The 23035-nt window shown below is 38.0% G+C and overlaps 1 protein-coding gene across 1 annotated transcript in view; it reads right to left on the bottom strand.

Moving 5' to 3' along the window:
• Nucleotides 1–23035, bottom strand: part of LOC124598517 (Down syndrome cell adhesion molecule-like protein Dscam2) — a 439700-nt gene that overhangs the window by 97580 nt on the left and 319085 nt on the right. The window contains exons 15-19 of the mRNA XM_047136006.1: nucleotides 11075–11285; nucleotides 7875–8008; nucleotides 7693–7763; nucleotides 5491–5595; nucleotides 5261–5399 (exon numbers count right to left, since the gene is read on the bottom strand). Of these exons, the coding sequence (XP_046991962.1) occupies nucleotides 5261–5399; nucleotides 5491–5595; nucleotides 7693–7763; nucleotides 7875–8008; nucleotides 11075–11285 (660 nt within the window). The remainder of the gene's footprint in view (nucleotides 1–5260; nucleotides 5400–5490; nucleotides 5596–7692; nucleotides 7764–7874; nucleotides 8009–11074; nucleotides 11286–23035) is intronic.

Genomic DNA, 23035 nt, shown 5'->3' with positions numbered 1-23035 from the left:
GACAAAATGGCGACAGGAGCCGAGAAAGCGTATGTCGTGCTTGAAATGCATTCACATCAGTCAGTCATAACAGTGCAACGACACTTCAGGACGAAGTTCAACAAAGATCCACCAACTGCTAACTCCATTCGGTGATGGTATGCGCAGTTTAAAGCTTCTGGATGCCTCTGTAAGGGGAAATCAACGGTTCGGCCCACAGTGAGCAAAGAAACGGTTGAACGCGTGCGGGCAAGTTTCACGCGTAGCCCGCGGAAGTCGGCGAATAAAGCAAGCAGGGAGCTAAACGTACCACAGCCGACGGTTTGGAAAATCTTACGGAAAAGCTAAAGCAGAAGCCTTACCATTTACAACTGCTACAAACCGATGGATCGGTCGTGGTGGAGATCATGATCAGCAATTCATGTCATGGCCTCCACGCTCTCCCGACTTAACCCCATGCGATTTCTTTCTGTGGGGTTATGTGAAAGATTCAGTGTTTAAACCTCCTCTACCAAGAAACGTGCCAGAACTGAGAGCTCGCATCAACGATGCTTTCGAACTCATTGATGGGGACATGCTGCGCCGAGTGTGGGAGGAACTTGATTATCGGCTTGATGTCTGCCGAATCACTAAAGGGGCACATATCGAACACTTGTGAATGCCTAAAAAAACTTTTTGAGTTTTTGTATGGGTGTGCAAAGCATTGTGAAAATATCTCAAATAATAAAGTTATTGTAGAGCTGTGAAATCGCTTCAATCATTTGTAATAACCCTGTATATGATATTTAGAAGAAGAGAAACTCCTCCATTGTACTATTCATCATGGTATCCAGCCATTGTTTGGTATTTTAACACGCACATAATTGCTCGGTTTTTAATGTGAGTTGAGTCTGGATTCAAGATCAAAGCAATGTCTCGAGCATTTGTCACTCGTCTGTAAAATTGTCTTAGGCCCTCAACTGTTTTACATTTTCAGGCACAGAATAAGTGTTTTTCAAAATTAAAGACAGTTTGGCCATACAACAGCAACAACTACCTAATAAAACGGATTTTGTCTTTAGTAGCTGAATGAAGACAATATATTCTGTGTATTGTTTGAAAAGGCTATGAGAGGCTGTCTCTTAACAAAGTTCCATCTCAGTGAGGCTGGTAAATACTGTCTGTGAAATGCAGAAACAGAAGACTTAGTATTTGGAGCAGGCTGAAAAGTGTTAATTAGGATAAAATATGATAATTAGTGAGAAAGCATGGTATCAATTTGGCACAGAGAACATAATGGAGTTGTGTATCTGGACATTCCTACTTGATACATGTACAACATATGCAAAGAGTGCAAAATGTGTATGCCTCTTCCTTTCTTACAAATGGACACATCCTCATAAACCAGACTTTAAGGAAACTTGATTCCCTCAGAATTTTCATGAATAACAACTCATAGTTTTAAAATAAAAAAAAAGACAAACATTCATCACATAGGAAAATAATAGCAACAATCCTCTTGGACTTCAGAACACGAACATAAAGAGAAAAATCAAAACAGGAGCAAAAGTAAAGAAATGTTTCAAAATTCACCTGTTCTGGTTCTAACTGAAGAAAAATCAGACCATAATGAATTGGAAGGTATACTGTTATGGAACTACTCATTACATTAAAATTATATCCCATTCTGGGCTCTAACGCAAATCCTTACTCTTCAGCATACACTGTTACCGATTATGCCACTGAAACAGAACTCATGGATTGCCTTCACAGCCTAAGTTCTTGTAAAGTGAAAGATGCATTCCAAAAACAACCCTCATGATGAGAATAAGCATACCTCCATTGCATTCTATGTCCCAGTTGTGCTAGTAAAGCAAAATATTCAGAAAAAGTCTGCTGGCATAAGTGAAGTCTCTTATGTATTGATAGCTCACTCTACAAGGACATTACTATTTAAAGGCATGGATTTAGATACACTTTTAACTGATAAGAAAATTTCAAAAATTACAAAAGGTGCTAAATAGAATGACCAAACTGAATAGAGATGAATTCTGTTTGAAAACATGTTATTCAAAGTCATAAGAAATTATTCAGATCATGACTATAAATTTCACAGTGAAGAGACTGTTTTCTAACAATGGAAAATACAGGATGGAATAATGATAATATTATGAAAAGGACAGTTGCTTCTCACCGCATAGCGGAGACGATGAGTCGCACATAGGCACAACAAAAAGACTGTCAAACAAAGCTTTCGGGCCAACATGCCTTCATCAGAATTAGACAACACACACACACACACACACACAAATGCAACTCACAGACACACATGTCCACAGTCTCTGGCTGCCAAGGTTTGTCCGACAGTCTTTTTGTTGTGCCTACCTGTGACTAAGCATTTCTACTATATGATGAGCAGCAACTATCCTTTACATAATATTGTCAGACTGATTTTTAAGAAAGAAGAAAGTTTTGAACAGTGTAATTAAAGAAAGATGTTGACTGGAAGTTATACCAACCAACTGTCTGGACAAAAACATTCAAACTTAGTGTCCTGAGACTTGTAATTTTATTAGTATTGCATGATATTCAAGGGATAGCTCTTTTACTTCATTTATTGTGTCATAGGCTATCCACAGGTGCAGTCCCAATGATGTCTTCCTTGTGTCTACCCTCAGATCCAGAGGCAAGTGTTGGAGGAAGTCATAATATGTTAGTATGAAGTGGTCTGTGTTCTTCCAAAGCTCATCACAATCGCCAGGTTTTTTGTATCAAACCTCTGAAGAACAAACACCAAACAGACATACCAGAAAGCTATATATTAAGTCAGCACTTTACTGTGATGCGATCATTTCACCCCCCAGAGCTACAGAAGAAGCCAACTATATAAAGTCAGCACAATTCAGCTGCAAGACAGATGCTATATCAGAAGAAACCTCAGAAACAATGCCTCCAACAGATACAGGGATAGAATAGAAATTCATCACCACAGGGCATACTCTGTTTATAGAATCATATGAATATAAGAAAAAACATTGCCACTGGTAAGACATACCGTATCACTGAAGTGACACAGTTGAAGTCTAAGTAACAACATAAATAAATATTTTATGAATACAGCTATAAACGTTCATTTTAGACGTAAATAAATAATACCCTTCCTTTATTTACATAAATTAGGAGTAAAGGAAAAAAGTCAATGAATAGTGGAAGTGTCGAATCTTCAACAGGCACAAATAAAAGAATGAAACTTAGCTAGCTTTTGGATGAATACATACACATGCAGGTACGTGTGCACTTGCGAATGCCTGCTTCCCCCATACATGCACACACACCTGTTGAACTACAGAGCACCAGCTAAATGCACGATGTCGGGACTGCAGTTCGAAAGGTAACTGGGTTGATGGAGATGTGTTGGGTATGGTGGGGTGGGGAGACAAAGGCTAGGGGTGGCTGGGAGGCTTGGGGAAAGGCTGGCTGATGGCTCAGAGAGAGGCACAAGTTGTGCAAAATAGGAATTCAAGAGGGAGAGGAAGCAGGTGCATGGGACAGGGATGCAACACATGCACACCAGAGCCAGTGTGTTCATGTGGCACTTGGTGGTGATGAAGGGACGAAGTGGACTGGGAGGGGGTGACAGAACAGAGGCAAGGGAAAGTGCTCAGTGGAGGGTGTGGGTGAAGGAGTTATCATAGATTGAGGCCAGGAGGATTGCAAGAACAAAGGAAGTGTTGCAAGGATAACACCTATCTACACAGTTCAGAATAGCTGGTGCTGGAGGCGAATGATCTAGATGGCACAGTTGTGAAGTAGCAATTGAAACTGTAGAAGATGTTCTCAGCACTCTGTTCTGAGAATGGATGATCAACTCAGCTCTTCATTGCAATTTTCAGTGGCCATTCATTGTGGTGAACAGTTGGCTGGAGGTTATGGCCACATAAAATTCTCTGCAGAAATTACAGCAGAGCTGATATATGGCATGGCTGCTTTCACAAGTGACCCTGCCTCTGATGGGATAAGCCTGTGATGGGACTAAAGTAGTATGTGGTGGATAGGTGAATCAGGTAGGCCTTGCATCTGGGTCTACCATGGGGTTACAGGGATATGACATCTGAGGGAAGTGCTTGGTATTGGGAGTGCCATAAGGATGGACCAGGATGTGTTTTAGGACTGGTTGGTAACAGAATACAATTTTAGAAGGGGTGAGAAGAATTGTGGGTAGGGTGTCCTCCATTTCTGGGCACAAGGAAAGATAGTAGAAGCCCTGTCACAATACATGACACAGTTACTCCAGGCATCAACAATGGCAAGTAGGGGTCCAGATAGTAGCAGAGGACAGTTGAGAATCAGTGAAGGAAGTGGTCCATATCTTTAATATGAGAGACTAGGCTAGGGGTAGTCGGTTGGTGTTATCGGTCAATAAGAGTGGAGATTCTTTCAGTGGGGGCAATGTAACTAACTACAATGGGCATCCAAAATTGTGGGGTCAGTAAATTTTGGGAATCTTGTACAAGATGAGTGTGCAGGGCGTCCTTGGAGTGAGGAGTAACATGGTTTCCGGGGAAATATTCTGAGATGGGCCTAAGGATATGAGTAAGAATTGGAGATAATCCTGGACTTTGTGATGGGATCACTATGGCAGGGCTTGTAGGTCAAGGAGGCAGGCAGTCGGGCAGATGCCTTCTATCAAGTATATGAGAGTTATCCATGCAACTCATCCTTTTTTTCCACAACCATTCTGCTCTGTCTCCACTAACCACCTGCACCAACATCCTCTTCCCAACAGTCTTCTATACCCATTTTCTGTCACCATACCCAATCCACTCCCCCATGTCATAGTCATTATGCGTGCCAACACCCGAGTCCCAGTGCTTGCATTCACAGCCCAGCCCTATTCTGTATTTCTATCTCACACACCTGCTGCACCCCTACGAGCTGCCGGTCACCCTTCTCCAACCCTCCCTTCCACTCCCAGCCTCTTTTATCCCCTCATCCAACCCGCCTGACATAAGACCCCCTCCAGTTTACCTGCTGAACTGCGTCCCAGCGTTGTGTATTCAGCAGTCACAATGTGGCTGTACAGGTCTCTCTCTCTCTCTGTCTCTCTCTCTCTCTCTCTCTCTCTCTCTCTCTCTCTCTCTGTGTGTGTGTGTGTGTGTGTGTGTGTGTGTGTGTGTGTGTGTGCGCGCGCACATGCATTTGTGCTCTATCTCTATCTTAAGGCTAGCTATGGTCCACTATTCGGTGAATTGTTTCCTCTCTCCTAAGTTAATTACATTCTTCCTGAACATTCTTTATTTACCTCCTTCTTGTGTTGTAACTGTAACAGCAGATGATTTTGGTCCAGACCCCATGCTATTGAAAGCCTGAATATATATATCATATGTTGTGAATCTTTTCAGCTCCTTCAATCGCAGTTCTGTAGTTGTCAGCCCTCTTACCTACAAAACACAGTCTGATGATAAAAAGAATGCTCTTTCTTCTGAGAATACATTTTGATTAGTGCAATGACACTTTTCAGTTTGTACTTACTGTAATGGAATTTGTGTTATTAGTATCCAAATGTGAAGCTCCATGAAGATTCCAGTGAATGGCATAACCCAGAATATCACCATTCCAAGTATCAGAGAGGGGTGGCTGTAGAAGCAAAACTGCACATTAGTATGTGACTCAATGTCTAAGCACCCTCTTACCCCAGCTTTTATCATTTCATATTATAGGCACATATGGCACTGATTATTGGCATAGACAAATTTATGAATGGGGAACATATATACAAATGGACTAAAGGATGGTAAGATGGAAGTTTCTGGAGTGCAGTGCACATATATGTGTAGTAGAAAGAAAGGAAACGAAACTTCCTGACAGATTAAAACTGTGTGCTGGATCAGGACTCAAACCTTGGTAATGGTGGTAATAAAGCTGTTAGATTGGGTTGAGAGTTGTGTCTGGCTAGCTCAGTTGGTAGAGCACTTGCCTGCAAAAGGCACAGGCTCCAGTTTCGAATCCCAGTAAGGCACACATCTACAAGGATGTTTCAAATCAGTGCACACTCTGCTACAAACTGACAATTCATTTTGAATAGGAAATGAAGATACACCACACAGAAATGATTCTTTTTTTTTTTTTTTTTTTTTTTTTTTTTGGGGGGGGGGGGGGGGGGGAGGAAAGTGGTGGTGATTGGAGTTGAAAACAAGACTGTATAAGTACAAGACTGGGATCTTAAGGGTAACGTGCTAAAATCTTGACAAAGGTAGCTCGATTTGCTTTCCATAAATTAGAATATGTGATTGTCATGACAGTTGTTTCATAATGTTCGTAACATTATTTTGCCCTTCCTTATCTAAATTGAACCTTTGCATTGAAACTAATGACTTTAAATGAATGAGATTTCACTGCTTTGAATAAAAAAGATGACAACTCAAATCTACAAGATCATCATGTACAAGAAAACAGAAATCTGTATTAGATTTAGCGGTGGTCAATTACTAAATAAATAAAAAAATAATAAACTGTAGAGTCTCAGTAGAGGACCAACACAGGTTACTAGACAAATGTAAACTTTTAATACATGAAGAGGAGAATGGTAGCAGTGAAAAGAATAACAAAAATCCAACAAAAATCCACAGAAACAGTCAAGACATTATACAGTTATTGGAGCAATTATCATTGTAACACAATCAAAAACTAATTAAACAAACCAAGTTAGAAGTTTACAGCACAACAAGTGAACAATAAGGAGGTGAAAGATCATTTATGAAACAGTTACACAATACTAGAAGCCTTCTTTGTCACCCAAAATTTTTGAATTATTTCTCTAATAGCCCATCTGCTTTTCTCTGTCCATCTGTTGTCCAGTTTCTGTACATCATGAAAGCCCTTAAAGCTGCAAATCACTAAGCTATATTCTGTCTGCTCCGAGATGTCTCCCAAATTTAATCTTGCTAACTCAAGATCTAGTCCCATCTCCCTGTATCACCTGTCAAAAACTTAGGGTCTGGATTCAAGTGCCTTAAAACTCTGTTTTCTCAGCTTCTTTTCAACCATCCTAAATAGATGTCTGTAAAATTTTAGATTTCTTTTTTTAATTGACACACTTAAGCTTTTGTTTTACTGACAGTTCTTCCCTTACTCATAATCTACACTGTCCATTAAAATTCTTTGGACTCACTATTTGTAGAGGATCTTTTACAAATTTCTTGGATTTATTGGGAGGCATTCATTAGTATGTAGACAAACTGTAGACATTACAGCTAAAGCTAAAGTGGACAGGGTTAGGATAGCAGGCTGTAAGTCAATATACAGTAGTGAAAGAAAGTGTTCAAACATAGCAAGTTTATTGAATTAAGGATAGCAGATTCTAAGATGGAATCTTAAGAAACCACTATCTGTGTGTTTAACATCAATGTTGTTGTTATTTTCACTACCATTTTCAGTCTGGAATTTATCAACTGAGATTTTATAACAGACAGATTTCCCCCTTTCGAAAAGGTTTAGTTACTTAACGACATATTCTATAACCTTGTTTCACTTATGTAGAGGTCTACTTAAACAAAAAATAGATTTAAAAAAAAATTATGCTGAAGACACATTGCTACAGTTGACATCTAGAAAAGGTACTTTTCTTTACATTTCAAACTTTATTGTAACATAATTGTATAAATTACATAAAATAGCACTGGGTGCTTATGTTTTAAACAATTTATGAGAATCTTAGAAGTTAATGAAACATACCTTCCATGTTATAAGCAGTTCATCAGTCCCAACAGTTTCTGCATGTACATCCTGTGGAGGACCCAAAGGAGCTGAAGCCACAGAAAATAATATCTTATAGAGTACACTCAAGCTTTTTCTCAGGGCTAGGATATGTTGTATATAATGATTGCTGAAAAAAATTACAGAATTTTTGACAGTACCTTCTTCCTGAGTTTTTACTGTAAGAGGATCCGTGAAGGCACTAGCCTGAATAGCATTCATGGCAAGCATTCTTATATGGTAGGTGGTCGCTGGATGTAAGTCACTTATCACTGCAGTCCTCAAAGGATCTGTACTGAAACATTGGTATCAATTTTACTTGGGGAGAGGAAAACAGTTTTTCAGATATAAATAAGTGCTCAATACAAATCTATTACATTCTTTAAAGTCAAAATGGTGTTGGTGGAAGAGGCATTTAAAATGCAGAAAAGACATTTTGCCAGTGGTTTGAAAATAGAAGTAACGAAATATCTAGTGAAATGCTTGATATGGAGCATGTCCTTGTATGGAGCGGAAACGTGGATATTGAGAAATCAGGATTAGAGGAGATCTGAAGCCAAATCTAATTAAAACAAAACTGGCTTAGTAACTTGTACAGTACATTATGTCCTGCAGTTTCCACAATAAAGTGGAACTATGAAGGATGTATAACGTGTCTAGGAACAAATTTGTAGATGGAAACAACTATTACAAATTACTTTTGTATACTGTAATAAATGCTGCTTACGATTAGTGATAATTACAACATTAATCAGCTTTAAACTGTTTACACTCAAAATAGCTGTTAATTTGCATGCATTCAGTACACACAAAATCTGCTACTTTAAGAAAAATCTACTGCTTTTCCTCTTATAGTATTCAGATGCCATTTACTCATTAGTAAAAAAATTCTCATCCACAAAAATATATGGAAATTCACCCAAAGAAAGCAATTATTCATATGAAACTTTTTGACAAATTAATACTGTGTGCCCAATTGAGCCTCAAACTCAGGAGCTTTGCCTTTCATGAGCAAATGCTCCACCGAGTGAGCTACGCTAGTAGCACAATTTCCAACATGTCCTCACAGCTTTATTTTCACTAGTACCATACCTCCTACCTTCCAGACTTCACAGAATCTCTCTTGCAAAACTTGTAAGACTAGCATTTTCAGAAAAAAGGATAGATTATTCATATATTTCTACATGGAAACTTGCACTAGTATGAAATATATTTCCTAAAGCACACAAATATTTGTAGTCATAGGATCTACATGTGTAAAAATGTTCTACAGAGAATAACGAATAAGGTACACTTTTAACTTATTCTGAAATTTTGGACGTTTGTTTGTAAGAATCACAATTGCTGTATAACAATTTCTGGAGTTTTCTTGCACTTTCCATTTGATTTTATATTTTCAGAGGTCTGTAATGTGTCTAAACATAACCAAAGAAGAAAGAGTCATATTTTTTCCCTTTGCTTGATGATAAACTATATTATCTAATAACAGCTTACAGTAAATTGTTCCGAGTAATGATAACCAAGAAACATAATATATGTAAAGTAGCTAATGAAACTTGAAGATTGGACTATGTTCTGTTTTTTAAAATTAGCATCTTCTGTCGGTGGTCAGATGTTGAGAGTGAAGGTTACACTGAACAGATGGAACAGTGCTCTGTTATAAAAATGCTTATGTAGGAAATATAACTGCCAATGTTGTGAAAAGCAAACTTTTTTCCTTATTTCTCTGTGAAAATGTGAAGAAACAATTATTCATGTATAAAATTCGCAGCACGCTGGAATGCAAGGCTACACACAAACAATACAAGACGTGTTGGGTGGATCAAAATTAACTACAAGAAAATGAAATACTATGAAATGCATGCTTAAAAGCTGATCTTTATTATTTTGAAACCCATTGGCACCAATGTTTATTCAGAAAGGACAACATTCCTAAAAATTAATATTGTGTGTACAAAAGGTCATTGTGAAATTTTTTATCTGATATTTCTTTCAGCTCTGTGAGGGACATCTTTAAAGAATATAATCACATCATATTTTTTTATTGATTAGGTGGGTTATGTGAACATTTGGTTAATTGTCTGTAACATTGATGACATGATAACTGAGCTAGGGCAGGATTTTTTTAAAGCCCTAGTGACATAATGAACAAGCATTTATTGAGATACCTGTTTTATCCATTGAGGACACATTGTAAATAACTACTGTGACCACTATGATATTAGCATTTTATTTATAATCAACACTGTTTCTTAGAGTGTTCAAGTGGCTGTATAAGATAAGCTTTTTAATTTACTTTTGAATATTAGAGATTTCCAGCATTTAGTTATTAGCAACACATAATATCCTTATTGCTCATTTTTAGATGGAAAATACTTAACTGAGTCCAGATATGTTTTCCCAGACTATCCCATTAGATAGCAAAAAGCACAGTACACAAAGTAGGCTACACTAGAATTTTTGTCAAGAGGCCAAGATAATGAGAGATATTTCTAACTCCAAAGTTGACTGAGCTAAGTTTTCTGACCAACTCATCAACGTGATTCTATTTTTACGTACAGTCTATCTGGACACTAAGCTATTTTACAAATGCAGTTAGATGTAGCAAGTGATTAACAATATTTATAGTTCCTTGTGAGTCATTTCTTTTCTTGCTCTCACCTAATAAATGGTGGCTGTGTAAAATTACAAACACAACTGCTGAGCCTCCAAGCCTACAGAGCTTACAGTCCTGCCCCATCTGTACATATGACATAGCAGTGGTAGTCACTGACTTACACTTGCTCTGTTTAGCATACCGAACTATGTAAAAAATCACATTCTTAAGGAAGTGCTGAGACTCTCGTCTTCTTTGCCCCAGCTTATTATTTTCTTCTCCCTATGTACTGTGCACTAGCAAATACAGTGACCACGATAATAAAATTAAAGAGATTAAGACTGACAAAGAGTCACACCAGAAATCATATACTGTCACAAATCGAAAAATACAGGTACACTATCCACCATTTATCATACACTATACCACCAAAGAGAGGCTTGCCAAGTATACATGTAGATTTAGGTGTAAAACCTGAAATTTTTAGTCTTTTCAGTAAGTACAATTAACATAATTGCTGAAATCATGACTGTATTTTCATAGCAATTATTTTTTTGGGGGAAAAATCCTAATCATATATGCTGTCACTGCCACAATTACAGGGCCAACAAGAAGACAAGATACACAATCTATTAAATTCTCTCATATGTTCAGTAATAATTACTAGGCAGCTAGGCAGTGTATGTGTCATTAACAGTTTGACATACCAGGCCACTTTAAGTCTTTTTCCTGGGATGTCAATGTGCTTATGCTACATGTACTCACTTCTTACTTGTAAAATCAGTTCCCATGGTTGGCACAGATATGTTCACAGTCCCAGTGTGCTGCCAATCACTGATGAGACTTGTCCCTCGTTTGTATTGTATTAAATAACCTGTTAAAGGACTGTTCCCATCAAATGGTGGATGCCACGACAAACGAACTGATCTGCTGTTGATCTCAGTTACCTCAACATCAAATGGAGGATCCGGTGGTTCTGTAATAAAGAATATTACTCTATATGATGAGAGACTTATATAAAATAGCATGAAGTGCATGTGCCTTAAACAACCTCCTAGAATCAATTAAATCACAAATTCACATGAACTAGTCCACCTAAATGGACTGATTCAGTAAAATCATACAAAAATCAAAAGGTGTGTGGGCTATGCCCTGATACACATTTTTAGATGGGGGACTTGGGGTCGGGAATGGCAAATTACAAATGTAAGCACTTAAATATGTTGAGACGATTCATGTTGGGGGATATGACAGAGTGTAGGGTCTCCGTCTCCCAATCCAGTACTCATGAAAGGGTATGTCTTCCAATAATTCAGGTAAAACATTGTGCATGAACTGATAGTGCTGATGGCTGTTTGAGTGGTGAGATGGGAGAACTGGCCCAAATAGATGGTCATTTACATTTCCAACCCAGACATTTACAAAAAAATGCATTTGGTGAAACAGCATAATTATAGTAACATTATTCTCTTGATCTCACAGATGGCTATTTTGCTGTTCATAAAACCGAGTGAATGAGACACATCCGTAAGCAGCATGAAGTGGAGAAAATTTGGTTAAGCAACAACTTGCATCCATAATCAGTTGCAGCATTGGACTTGTGTAATGAAGTCTGTCTGTCTCAAATTATGGGCCCATTGTGGATGACATGGCTTAAAAAGTACCTCATAGAGCAACAGCCACACACTTCTCTGTGAAACTCCTACTGTACGTGTAACAGCAAAGATTATGTTAGAGGGATCCTCTGCAAAAACACCAGCATCTCATTACTGAACTTGGATGCACCTGTGGACTTCAAGTTTCCAGGTTACACTTCTTCGCTGCAACAAATCAGTTTCCCATGTTCAATGATACAGAAATGTAAATATCAGGTTTGATGGGTGATATATGTTGGCAAATCATTCCCTGTAATATTTTTCAGCAGTGAGACCATTGCCTTGAACTTCTCTGCAAATAAGATGACTATGGAAAACTGTTCTGATGCTGTGCCATTTTTACACATCATATCTGAGTAATGTGCAAACTCTTAGGAAAGTTCTGTATGTGGCCAATGGAAAGACAGAATATCTTGTGGAGAACATGTCAAAATGAGGCAATGCTGGAACGTCTGTCAACTGCCATCATCTCAACAACAAAGATATTTAAATAGTCAATGGTGAAGTATCCTAAAACATAAAGGCCTCAGCTGAAGCAACATTTTGAGCATTGTCATGACAGCAATGTCAAAAGTCATATTGAAGCTCATGTCTTATTAATTTGGCCTTCTGGTCTCCAAGCTCTCTACCTCAAAATGTTTAGTGGAATGTACTCTATATCTGTTCCATCATCACACACTTTCTCTTAAACATATAAAGTACAAATGAGATTTGGATGAGAGTACATGTAACTCAGGATTGTATGTCCTCCAATTTTTATTTTCAAAGAATCATAGATGAACAACTAGAGATAAAGGATGTTCTGCTTTTTTCTGTTAAATAATGAAAATATAGTGAGTTGGCAATGGTTAATGGTTTGAAAACATACAGTAGAAAGTAAATACCACAAAATTATTTCAGATGTAATGTGCAATAGCAAAAAATAAAATAACAGATTGAACGAGGTGAATTTCAGCACAAAGCTAATATATAAGTACAATTTTTTGTCCGATTACATGACTGTAGAAAGTAATTCAGAACAAAAAGAAACGGTATAATGAGATTCACATGTTGCAGGAGTATGACCAGCATTGTAACATAATGATTCTGATTAAAGCTGAAATTCCACCAACATCTAGAATTATTTTCTAAATTTACATTCTGCCTCTAAAAGTTATAATTACTAACCAGATGATTGATGATGAAAGTACAACACCAACTGGAAAGTGGTATGTTATATTACAACATATTTTGCATGTAACCAGGATTTTTATTTTCCAATTATTTATATTATTTTTCCATTAGGGCTATTTTAAGTGCTATTCTCACACCACTTTAATATATAAGTTCATAATACAAATAATACTCCATGAGGTTCATCTCCTGTTTTTTGAAGCAGTTTCTAACTCAGTTTCTCTGAAACTTTTGCACATTTCCCCTGCGAGTGACTTCCAGAGTGATTTATATGTACAGTGATGTAAGTAGAAAATAGAAACCATTTATGTTGCTTATATTTGAGAAGAATAGTTTGTTTATTTTCTGAGTGTATTTCTTCGGATGACATGGGGCTTTTATAGTACCGATTAACTGTCTGTTGCTCTAGTGCATTTAATTTAATTTAGAAATTAACACTAAAATTGCCTAGAAGTTTAAATGTCACTAAAACACTAAAAAAGAATGTGTCTACATTTATTGTTGAGTGAAAATTACTTTAAGTAATAGCTGTGACTTATTAATGAAGAAATATTTTTAAAAAGATAAAAATTTGTTTGTATTAATGAGATTATGGCATTATGTAATAAGTAAATTCACACAGTAAAACATACACAGAGTTAATAATATCCTATAATTTCCCTCTAGCTTTGAGGAAAACAAGATGGACAAGGAATTTAAAAATGCGTGACTGTCTGGTGCTGTGTGTGTAATACTGGAAGGTGTATTGTATTGTATTGTATATTTATTGGTCCTGTGAATCATACACTGTACAGGGGTACATAATGATATAGGACAGGTCAAATAATTTGCAATAAAGCTTAACAGAAAAAGCTGTTGTATGGTTTTCAGTAAATAGCAATATAACTCTTAACACATGGGAATAACATTTCACAAATAAATTTTACACGCACACATTTCATACTTTCGGCCTTGATTATACACACACACACACACACACACACACACACACACACATATATATATATGTAATAGACCACATATAATACACAGATAAATCTACATGTACATATTTCTTATTTTGGCCTTAATTGTATAAACTATTTAAATTTTTCACATATTTACATTGTAGATAAAAATTCATCAACACTATAGTAACAATTCTGTAGCAAGTAGTCACTCACTGCAGTTTTGAATTTATGCATGCCAGTTATTGCCTTAATTTCTTTAGGTAGTTTGTTATAGTTTTTTTCCTGCTTGCAAGGGCCCTTTTTGTTTTAGTGTTGTATGTGAAAACTGCATATGTAAATCTTGATTATTTCTTGTGTTGTATGAATGATACTTTGGTTTTTTGGAGCAATCTTGTTATTTTCATCTACAATTTTCCTTATAAACATTACTGCTTCTAGGATATATAGGCATGGTAATGGAAGAATATGAAGCTTTTTAAATGAGGGTTTGCATGAAGATCAAGGTGCTAAGCCTTCCATGGCTCTTATAATTCTTTTTTGTGCAATAAAACAGCTTTTGCTGGGTGGTGAATTTCCCCAGCAAATTAAACCATATCTTAGTGGTGATTCTGCTTGGGCATAGTACACATTTTTTATGGCTTGCATAGATGTAAATCCAGCAAGAATTTTTATACTATAACAAATGGTATTTAATTTACTACATAGGTGTTGTGTGTGTTTCTGCCATCTTAGATCATCTTGGATCCAAACTCCCAAAAACTTGGTGCTATTTACAATTTCAAGTCTTTTGCCTAACAGTTCTATGGTTGCAGTTAAAGGCTGTTTATTCTGCACTGTGTGTAGATGCATAGTGTTTGTTTTATGTGTGTTTATTATTAAGTTGTTCATTGCGAATCATTGTGATACATGTGTAGTGCTCTTTTTTATTTCATTTTGGAGCTCTTCTGGGGTCTTTCCTTTGATAACTATATTTGTATCATCGGCATATTTAATGTACTTATAGTTTGGGCTGGATGGTTCCAGGTCATTTACAAACAGCAAGAACAGGATTGGCCCCAGTACGGAACCCTGCGGCACACCGTATTTAACACACTGTTTTTCTGATTGATAGGAAGTTAAATTTTTTCCTTCTTTGTACAAGACTTCAACTATTTTGTGTCTGTTTTGTAGATATGACTTTACCCATTCATAGGCTGCTCTGACACCAACATTTTCTAGTTTTCTAAGCAAAAGACCACGGTTAATGATGTCAAATGCTTTTGAAAGATCTAGGAATATTGCTGCTATGTGTTCTTTTTTATCTAATGCATTTAAAGCTTCATTTAAGAAATCGATAATAGCTGTCTCAGTGGATTTACATTTTCAGAATCCATGCTGTGTAGCTGAGAAAAGTTTATTTTTTTCAATGAAATCTACGAGTCTTTTATAAAAGATTTTTTCAATTATTTTAGAAAAAACAGATAGTAGAGAGACTGACCTATAATTTGTTATATCTGTTTTTTCACCCTTTTTGAACAATGGCTTCACTTTAGCTATTTTTAGCCTTTCCGGGAAGATTCCCTGAGAAAGTGAATTATTGCATATGTCTACCATGGGCTTAACTACTAAGGGTGCACATTTTTTAATGATATGGTCTGGTATGTTGTCAGTACCAGAGGAAAAATTTGATTTTAGCTCCCCTATTGTTTTTAGCATTTCCCGTTCATCTGTTGGGTGTAGGAAGAGAGACTTGTTACCAGGGATAGTTTTAATCTGATTTGCAGTGACAGCATGTTGAAAGTTTTGCTTCACCAGAATCTCAGCTGCCTCAGAGAAATATGAGTTAAAATTATTTGCTATCTGCTGGGGGTCAGATATTACGGAAGTGTTTTCATTCAGTTTGATATTATGGTATTCTCTCCGTTTTACTCCTGTTTCATGCCTTACCATCTCCCATATGGCTTTCATTTTATTTTGTGTATTTGCTATGAAGGAACTATTTGCCATTTTTTTTTTTTTGCTTCTTTTATGACTTTAGTTAAAATCTTTTTGTAATTCTTAAAATAGGAATCAAATTCTGGGGATGTGGTGTGCTGTCTAGATGTTTCATGAAGTAGTCTCTTTTTCTTCACAGATATTTGTATCCCTATTGTGACCCATTTTATTTTCAAATCATTTTTTGTGATTGTCTTTTTATGGAGTGGAAAGCAAAGTTCAAAATAATAGGTAAACCTATTTAGGAATTTATTGAACTTATCATTTGTACTTTCACATTCATAGATGTCTTCCCAAGTATTCACATTAGCATATTACAAATTAAAATGGCTATGTTGAGCGAAGGTACATTCCACAGTGTCAGGTGTTGAAGTGAACAGTATAATTCTCTTACAAAATGCGTTTCCATTGAGTACTGGACTGGGAGCTTCACCCATAGGCTGGATTAGTCATCTCAAGATTTATCAGAAAACTATATAAAGTTAACTGCATAGTGGAAGGGTAAATATTGAAACAGAAACTTGTGTTACGATGAAACCTTATTAATTAAAGGGGGAGGGGGAGAGAGAGAGAGATCGAAAATAGTCTGTATCTCACAAACAGGTCAGCTGATGAATGCATTTAGCTACTGTGAATCTATGATACAGTATTTGTTTTACAGATTTACAATGTCATGATTCTTGAAGTTTTAGAACATTAATGGAAAAAAAATATCAACAATGTAACTAACATGCTAATATTTTCTCCATAGCTCTGAAGGGAAATAGTCATCAAGTATCTGGTGTGAGTAAAAAATGTTGAAGTCAAAATTCCTGTATTGCTGACAGACACATTTAATAGTGAAAACACTAACCCTAACTTTTGGAAGTATTTGTTCCTCAGGGTGATAGGTTGTTGAGGAAAAGGGGCAACAGGTTACTCAGATCTCAGGATGAGGGGGACCCATCTATTGTGTGGATAAGAGAAAAGGGAAAGGGGAGAAGGGGAGGGAGGGAGTCAGGCGTCATCAGTGGGAATGAATGCAGGTGTAGTAACATTGAGTTAGGGATAATAGTGTGGAAAAGACATACAGTTTGAGAAGAATGGTATGGAGGTTAAGAGGGTGAGAAAAGACTACAGCAAGAGGTGTGAAGGGCAAGACAGAATATCATGTCAGAGTTTCTCTCTCTCTCTCTCTCTCTCTCTGTATATGTTTGTGTGTGTGTGTGTGTGTGTGTGTCTGTGTGTGTGTGTGTGTGTGTGTGTATTGTTTCCCTGCCCCTTTCTAGTTTCTAATTGTACTGTTCAGTATCTCTCCCTCTATCCATCTTTTGAAAAGAACAGCTCTCACCGTACAGCGGAGATCCTGAGTCACAGATAGGAACAACAAAAAGACTTCCAGGAAGTAAGCTTTCAGTCAAAAATACCTTCTTAGACAAAACACACACACACACACACACACACACACACACACACACACACACACACCCCTCACCACATACACACTTGACCACAGTCTCTAGCTGCTGAGACCAGACTGCAAGCAGCAGCATGTCATGGAAGAAGCAATCAGGTGGATGGGATAAGAAGGAGGCTAGGGTGGAAAGGTGGAGGGATAGCAGGGTAGGGGTGGGAGTGGGGAACAGAAAAGTACTGCTTGTGGAAGCATCTAGGGATGAGGTGAAGAGGCTGTAGGGCAGGTAGGTCAGTCAGGAGGTTAGATGGCGAGAGGCAGAAATGGAGAGAAGTAAAAAGACAATGGGTGTGCATGTGCATCAGAAGGCTGTGGAGTGAGATCAGGGAAGGGAATAGGTGGGTGTAGGACAATGACTAACGAAGGCTGAGGCCAGGAGGGTTACAGGAATGTAGGATATATTGCAAGGAGACTTCCTGCCTGTGAAGTTCAGAAAATCTGTTGCTGGGAAGGATCCAGATGGCACAGACTGTGTCGCAGTCACTGAATGAAGAATGTCATGTTGGGCAGCATGCTCGGCAACTGGGTGGTCCAGTTCTTTCTCGGCCACAGTTTCTCAGTGGCCATTTAAGCAGAAATACAACTTGTTGGTTTTCATGCCCACATAGAATGCAGCAAAATGGTTGTAGCTTAGCTTGTAGACCACATGACTGGTTTCACAGGTAACCCTGCCTTTGATGTGATAGGTACTGTTAGTGACTGGACCTGATGTTCTCAGGTCACACGTACGATCACCAACATAATAATTTTTTATATTTGCAGTAACTCACCACCCAAGTTTTTCCTGCAGAATTCTGTTCATATAACTGAGAATACTGGCTACTGCTTTTCAGTATATTTATTCTTTAATGAAATTTGTCATAAATAACATATCTCTCTTTAATACAAGTTCCTCAGTTCATGAAATCAATATGAGGAATAAGAACAATTGCCAAAGTGATTGACTTAGAACCAGAAAGGTGTTGATTATTCAGAAACAAATGTTTGCAAACACTTTCTGGCAACTGTTAACCACGGGACCACAGCGCTCCTGAGCTCGCGTAGTCCTTGATGTTGCCTATCTTGCACATGAACTACTCATTTTGTATATTTTGCTTACTGTTTCATAGTTCCACATAACTTCTTCCTGTTTTCTCGACTGATCTGTGTTCAGTTTTTCAAGGCCTATCCACTGTGCCAACTTATAACTAAATCTGAAGGGGGTGTGATGGGGAGGTTCCCTTGTGAGGAGGAGGAGTTTTGGCAGGCAGACAAACAGACAAATGAGCAACAAAGTGGTCCTGTATGTGTAAGGATTCCGTTTTAACCTACTGGGGTACAGAAAACTGAAACTGATTCAAAACTGCTGTGTTGTGTTGTTATTTTGGAGCTGACTCTGCCCCACTCCGCTGTGACCCATTAAAGTGCTAGCTGCAACTGTAAAAATTTTGCCTATTTATAACAAAATTTTTAAGAGGACCTAAAGGATTTATTGGTAGCCATCTGCTCCTGCTCCATTGGTGGATTCCATAGGAGAACCATAACATGTGAATGTTAAGTAATGTTTGACTTCTACACATTTTCAGTGCAGTAAAACAATTGGTCTGAGTAAGCAGTGTGAACTTTCTTTTTATGGCACTGGCACTTTGTTACAATAACCTAGAAGTAATGGTGTGTACTTCAGTATATAGAGATTTGTGTTAATATGTGAATTAAAAGAAAATTTTAATCAAAAGAAAAATTCACTCGACAAAATCATGAGATAAAAATGGTTCAAATGGCTCTGAGCACTATAGGACTTAATTTCTGAGGTCATCTGTCCCCTAGAACTTAGAGCTACTTAAACCTAACTAAGCTAAGAACATCACACACATCCGTGCCCAAGGCAGGATTCTAACCTGCGACTGTAGTGGTCGTGCGGTTCCAGACTCTAGCTCCTAGAATCGCTGTTCTGTACTTTCTTTTACACCTATTATGTAGTAATATCTGTTTCTTTAGAAGTTTCTACACAGTGGGTGCATACCATGGAGGTTCCCTCCCATTATCAACTGTTCTACTAGGTACATATCTATCAAGTGCTTGGTCAACCATTCTTTTAATCTTGAGCCAGAGTCCCTCTAAATGCTCCTGCCCTCTGCCTAAAGTTTCAAGTTCCACACTGAGATATAACACTACTGATTTTTTATCTACAAGGTGTAAATAAAGTCTGGGAACACTTTCAATTACTTACTGCACAAGAACCAAATATCATAGAGATTTCATACATATGTCGTTTTGAAGAGAAACTCTCAAAGTTTTTTTTTATGTATACCGCCACAGCGTAGTTGGGTAATTTGCTGATAGTCAGTGCTAGTCACAAACATGGCGAGTTTAGTTGCGGAGCGAGCTTTCTGTGTGTTGGAGTTAGACAAAAACAAGTGTGCTACAGCTGTTCAATGGATGTTTAGAACCAAGTACACATTCCGACAACTGGTTACTGTGCTCAGCATAGGGTGTGACCACCTCTGGAAGAAATAAAGGTCTGACGATGACAGGGCATGCTGTGAATGATGTCACCAATCTCATGTTGGAGCAATAACGTCCATTCTGCATGCTGAGCTGCTCACAGTCTTGAAGAGTGGTTGGTGGATTAACAACTATCTGTGCTCACACATCAACACTGAAGTATGCTTGGGCTCCATTGTGTTGTAACTAGAGGCCACCGTACACAACAAGCAGTAGATTGTCCAGAAGTTCCTTAAATATGGTCAGCAGGAACTGTAAGTAAACTGCTCCAGTGAATCTAGGTGGCAATATTGCAGGTCCTAGAAGATCATTATCCAAAATGCCCACCCACATGTTTACAGGGAACCTTCATTGGTGCGATCTAACAGAAACTGCATGAGCGTTCTCATAGTCGCAGATGTGGCTATTCCTGCTGTTAAAATACACATAATGTATACAGAAAGCCTCATCTGTAAATTTCATGGTTAAATCTACAGATCATTTCACCATCAAAATTTGATATTCACCAGAACACACACATAAAAGACTGTTGTGACTGGCAAGCTTTTGGAGCCAGTGGGCTCCTTCTTCAGGCAGAAGGGGAAGGAAGAAGGGTGAAGGAAAAGGACTGGAGAGGTCTAAGAAAAGGGGCAGATTTTGGGAAAGTCACCCAGAACTGCAGGTCAGGGGAGATTTACCATACAGGATGTGAAGGAAAGACCCAAGACGTAAATATACTATTTGTTATTTCTATATTACATTTGCATCACAAAGAAAGATTTGTTTGGATGTGTCTGTAGTCTTCCAAATTGAGTTTATCACCACAAGCCACACTAGAAGCCAGGCACTTTTCTGGTTTCCTTGCTGTTTGTACTCAATGAAACCTGAGTATGGATTTGATGAGCCCACTGTCATGATTATGTACTACGGTGAGGCAAGTGGAGGTGAAAGAGCAGCTCCTCATATCTATAAAAATTGGTTCCCTAACAGAAGAAACCCACACCACAGTACCTTTTCTGCAATTCAAGGACACTTACTAGAGCATGTTGGTGGTGGTACGTGTGACCTGAGAACATCAAATTTTGATGGTGAAATGATCTGTAGATTTAACAATGAAATTTACAGATGAGGCTTTTGTTTTGGGCTGGCAGGAGAGCCAACCTGTATAATAGACGAAGCCGAAAGGCACGCGTTTAAGCTCATGCCGGCTGGCGTGAGGTCTGGAACAGGACAAGGAAATTAGAACTTAGAAAAACGGACGCAGATGGTGGAATACTTAACTTTAATCCATTAATGTTGAACGTAGCTCTTGTCTGTACATTATTCACAATATCAATAGCAACTGATAATGGCGCCCTGCTAGGTCGTAGCAAATGACGTAGCTGAAGGCTATGCTAACTATCGTCTCGGCAAATGAGAGCGTATTTTGTCAGTGAACCATCGCTAGCAAAGACGGTTGTACAATTGGGGTGAGTGCTAGGAAGTCTCTCTAGACCTGCCGTGTGGCGGCGCTCGGTCTGCAATCACTGATAGTGGCGACACGCGGGTCCGACGTATACTAACAGACCGCGGCCGATTTAAAGGCTACCACCTAGAAAGTGTGGTATCTGGCGGTGACACCACAGCTTTCTGTATACATTACGTGTATTTTAACAGCAGGAATAGCCACATCTGCAACTATGAGAATGCTCATGCAGTTTCTGTTAGGTCGCATCAATGAAGGGTCCCTGTAAACATGTGGGTGGGCATTTTGGATAGTTATCTTCTAGGACCTGTAATATTGCCACCTAGATTCACTGGAGCAGTTTACTTACAGTTCCTACTGACCATATTTAAGGAACTTCTGGACAATCTACTGCTTGTTGTGTACAGTGGCCTCTAGTTACAGCACAATGGAGCCCAAGCATACTTCAGTGTTGATGTGTGAGCACAGATAGTTGTTAATTATGGAGAACATTGGATAGGAAAAAGTGGACCTGTCACATGGCCAGCGGATTCATCTTACTTGACACACCTTGGTTACTTTCTTCTGGGACGTGATACAAGTACAGTTTACGTTACTCCAATTGCCACTAGAGTTGAGCTGATAGCCTAAATCACTGATGCTTTCCAATAAATCCAACAGAATTCTGATGTACTGTCCAGATTTGGACGGACACTGATACGTAGGTGTGCAGCATGTATTGAGATACAGGGTGGATTGATTGATCCATTCATGTACATTATTGTCAGAACTTGCCTGATAGTAATAAATGGCAACTTCTGTGCATTTACGAGTATATGTTCCTTAGTAAAAAATGATCCTCTTTTGTGAGACATATCAATCTTCAAAGCTTGATGGTGAAATCCTGAAACAATCTGTATAAAATGCTTCACCTTGGGCACACCAGACGATAACTGTTACCTAAGTATCATTCACTCTTGAAGCAATCTGCTCCTCTTCATCCTCTAGACTGCTCCTCTTCATCTCTAGATCTACCGGTGTTTTCCTTCATTATATTCCATATTGTCTTTTATTCTGTTGTCTGGTATGGCTAACCTCTTTTCATGGTGCATTTACATTGTAATACTTTCTTCAATATCCTGCAGTGTTTCTTGTAATGTATTGCATCAATCATTCCAGACTGACAGACACACTTACCTTTCCTGTTTTACGAGATACTTTCATTCATTGACAAATCTATGTGTTTTCTTTCCTAATCTGAGTTACTTTTAGGGAAACAGTTAACAAATAAGAGAATTTTTAAATTTTTTATTATTCAAGTCATTATTCTGTACTAAGATACAGTAGATTTTTTTATCAATACTAATACTCAGCATAAGAAGCTGCATGTCATGACAAAAAAGGTCATTGGTTATTGGCTTTGCAATACGATTTTTTTCATTAGACTTGCTAAAAAGATAGTTTCAGTGACTTTTTGGAATGAATGAATGAGCAGGTAGCTATTCTGGTTGGACTGTTAACAGGGAATTTTGCAATATTTTTTGGTATGTGTAATTGCTGGTCTGGTGTAAGACAGTGCCTGAAGTCCCTAACCTGGCCAGGCAAAATAAAACA

The sequence above is a fragment of the Schistocerca americana genome, chromosome 1 (genome assembly GCF_021461395.2).
Source record: "Schistocerca americana isolate TAMUIC-IGC-003095 chromosome 1, iqSchAmer2.1, whole genome shotgun sequence".
In the NCBI taxonomy this organism is placed as follows: domain Eukaryota; kingdom Metazoa; phylum Arthropoda; class Insecta; order Orthoptera; family Acrididae; genus Schistocerca; species Schistocerca americana.
The sequence above is the reverse complement of the archived record's forward strand: the minus strand, read 5'-3'. Positions and strand labels throughout refer to the sequence as shown.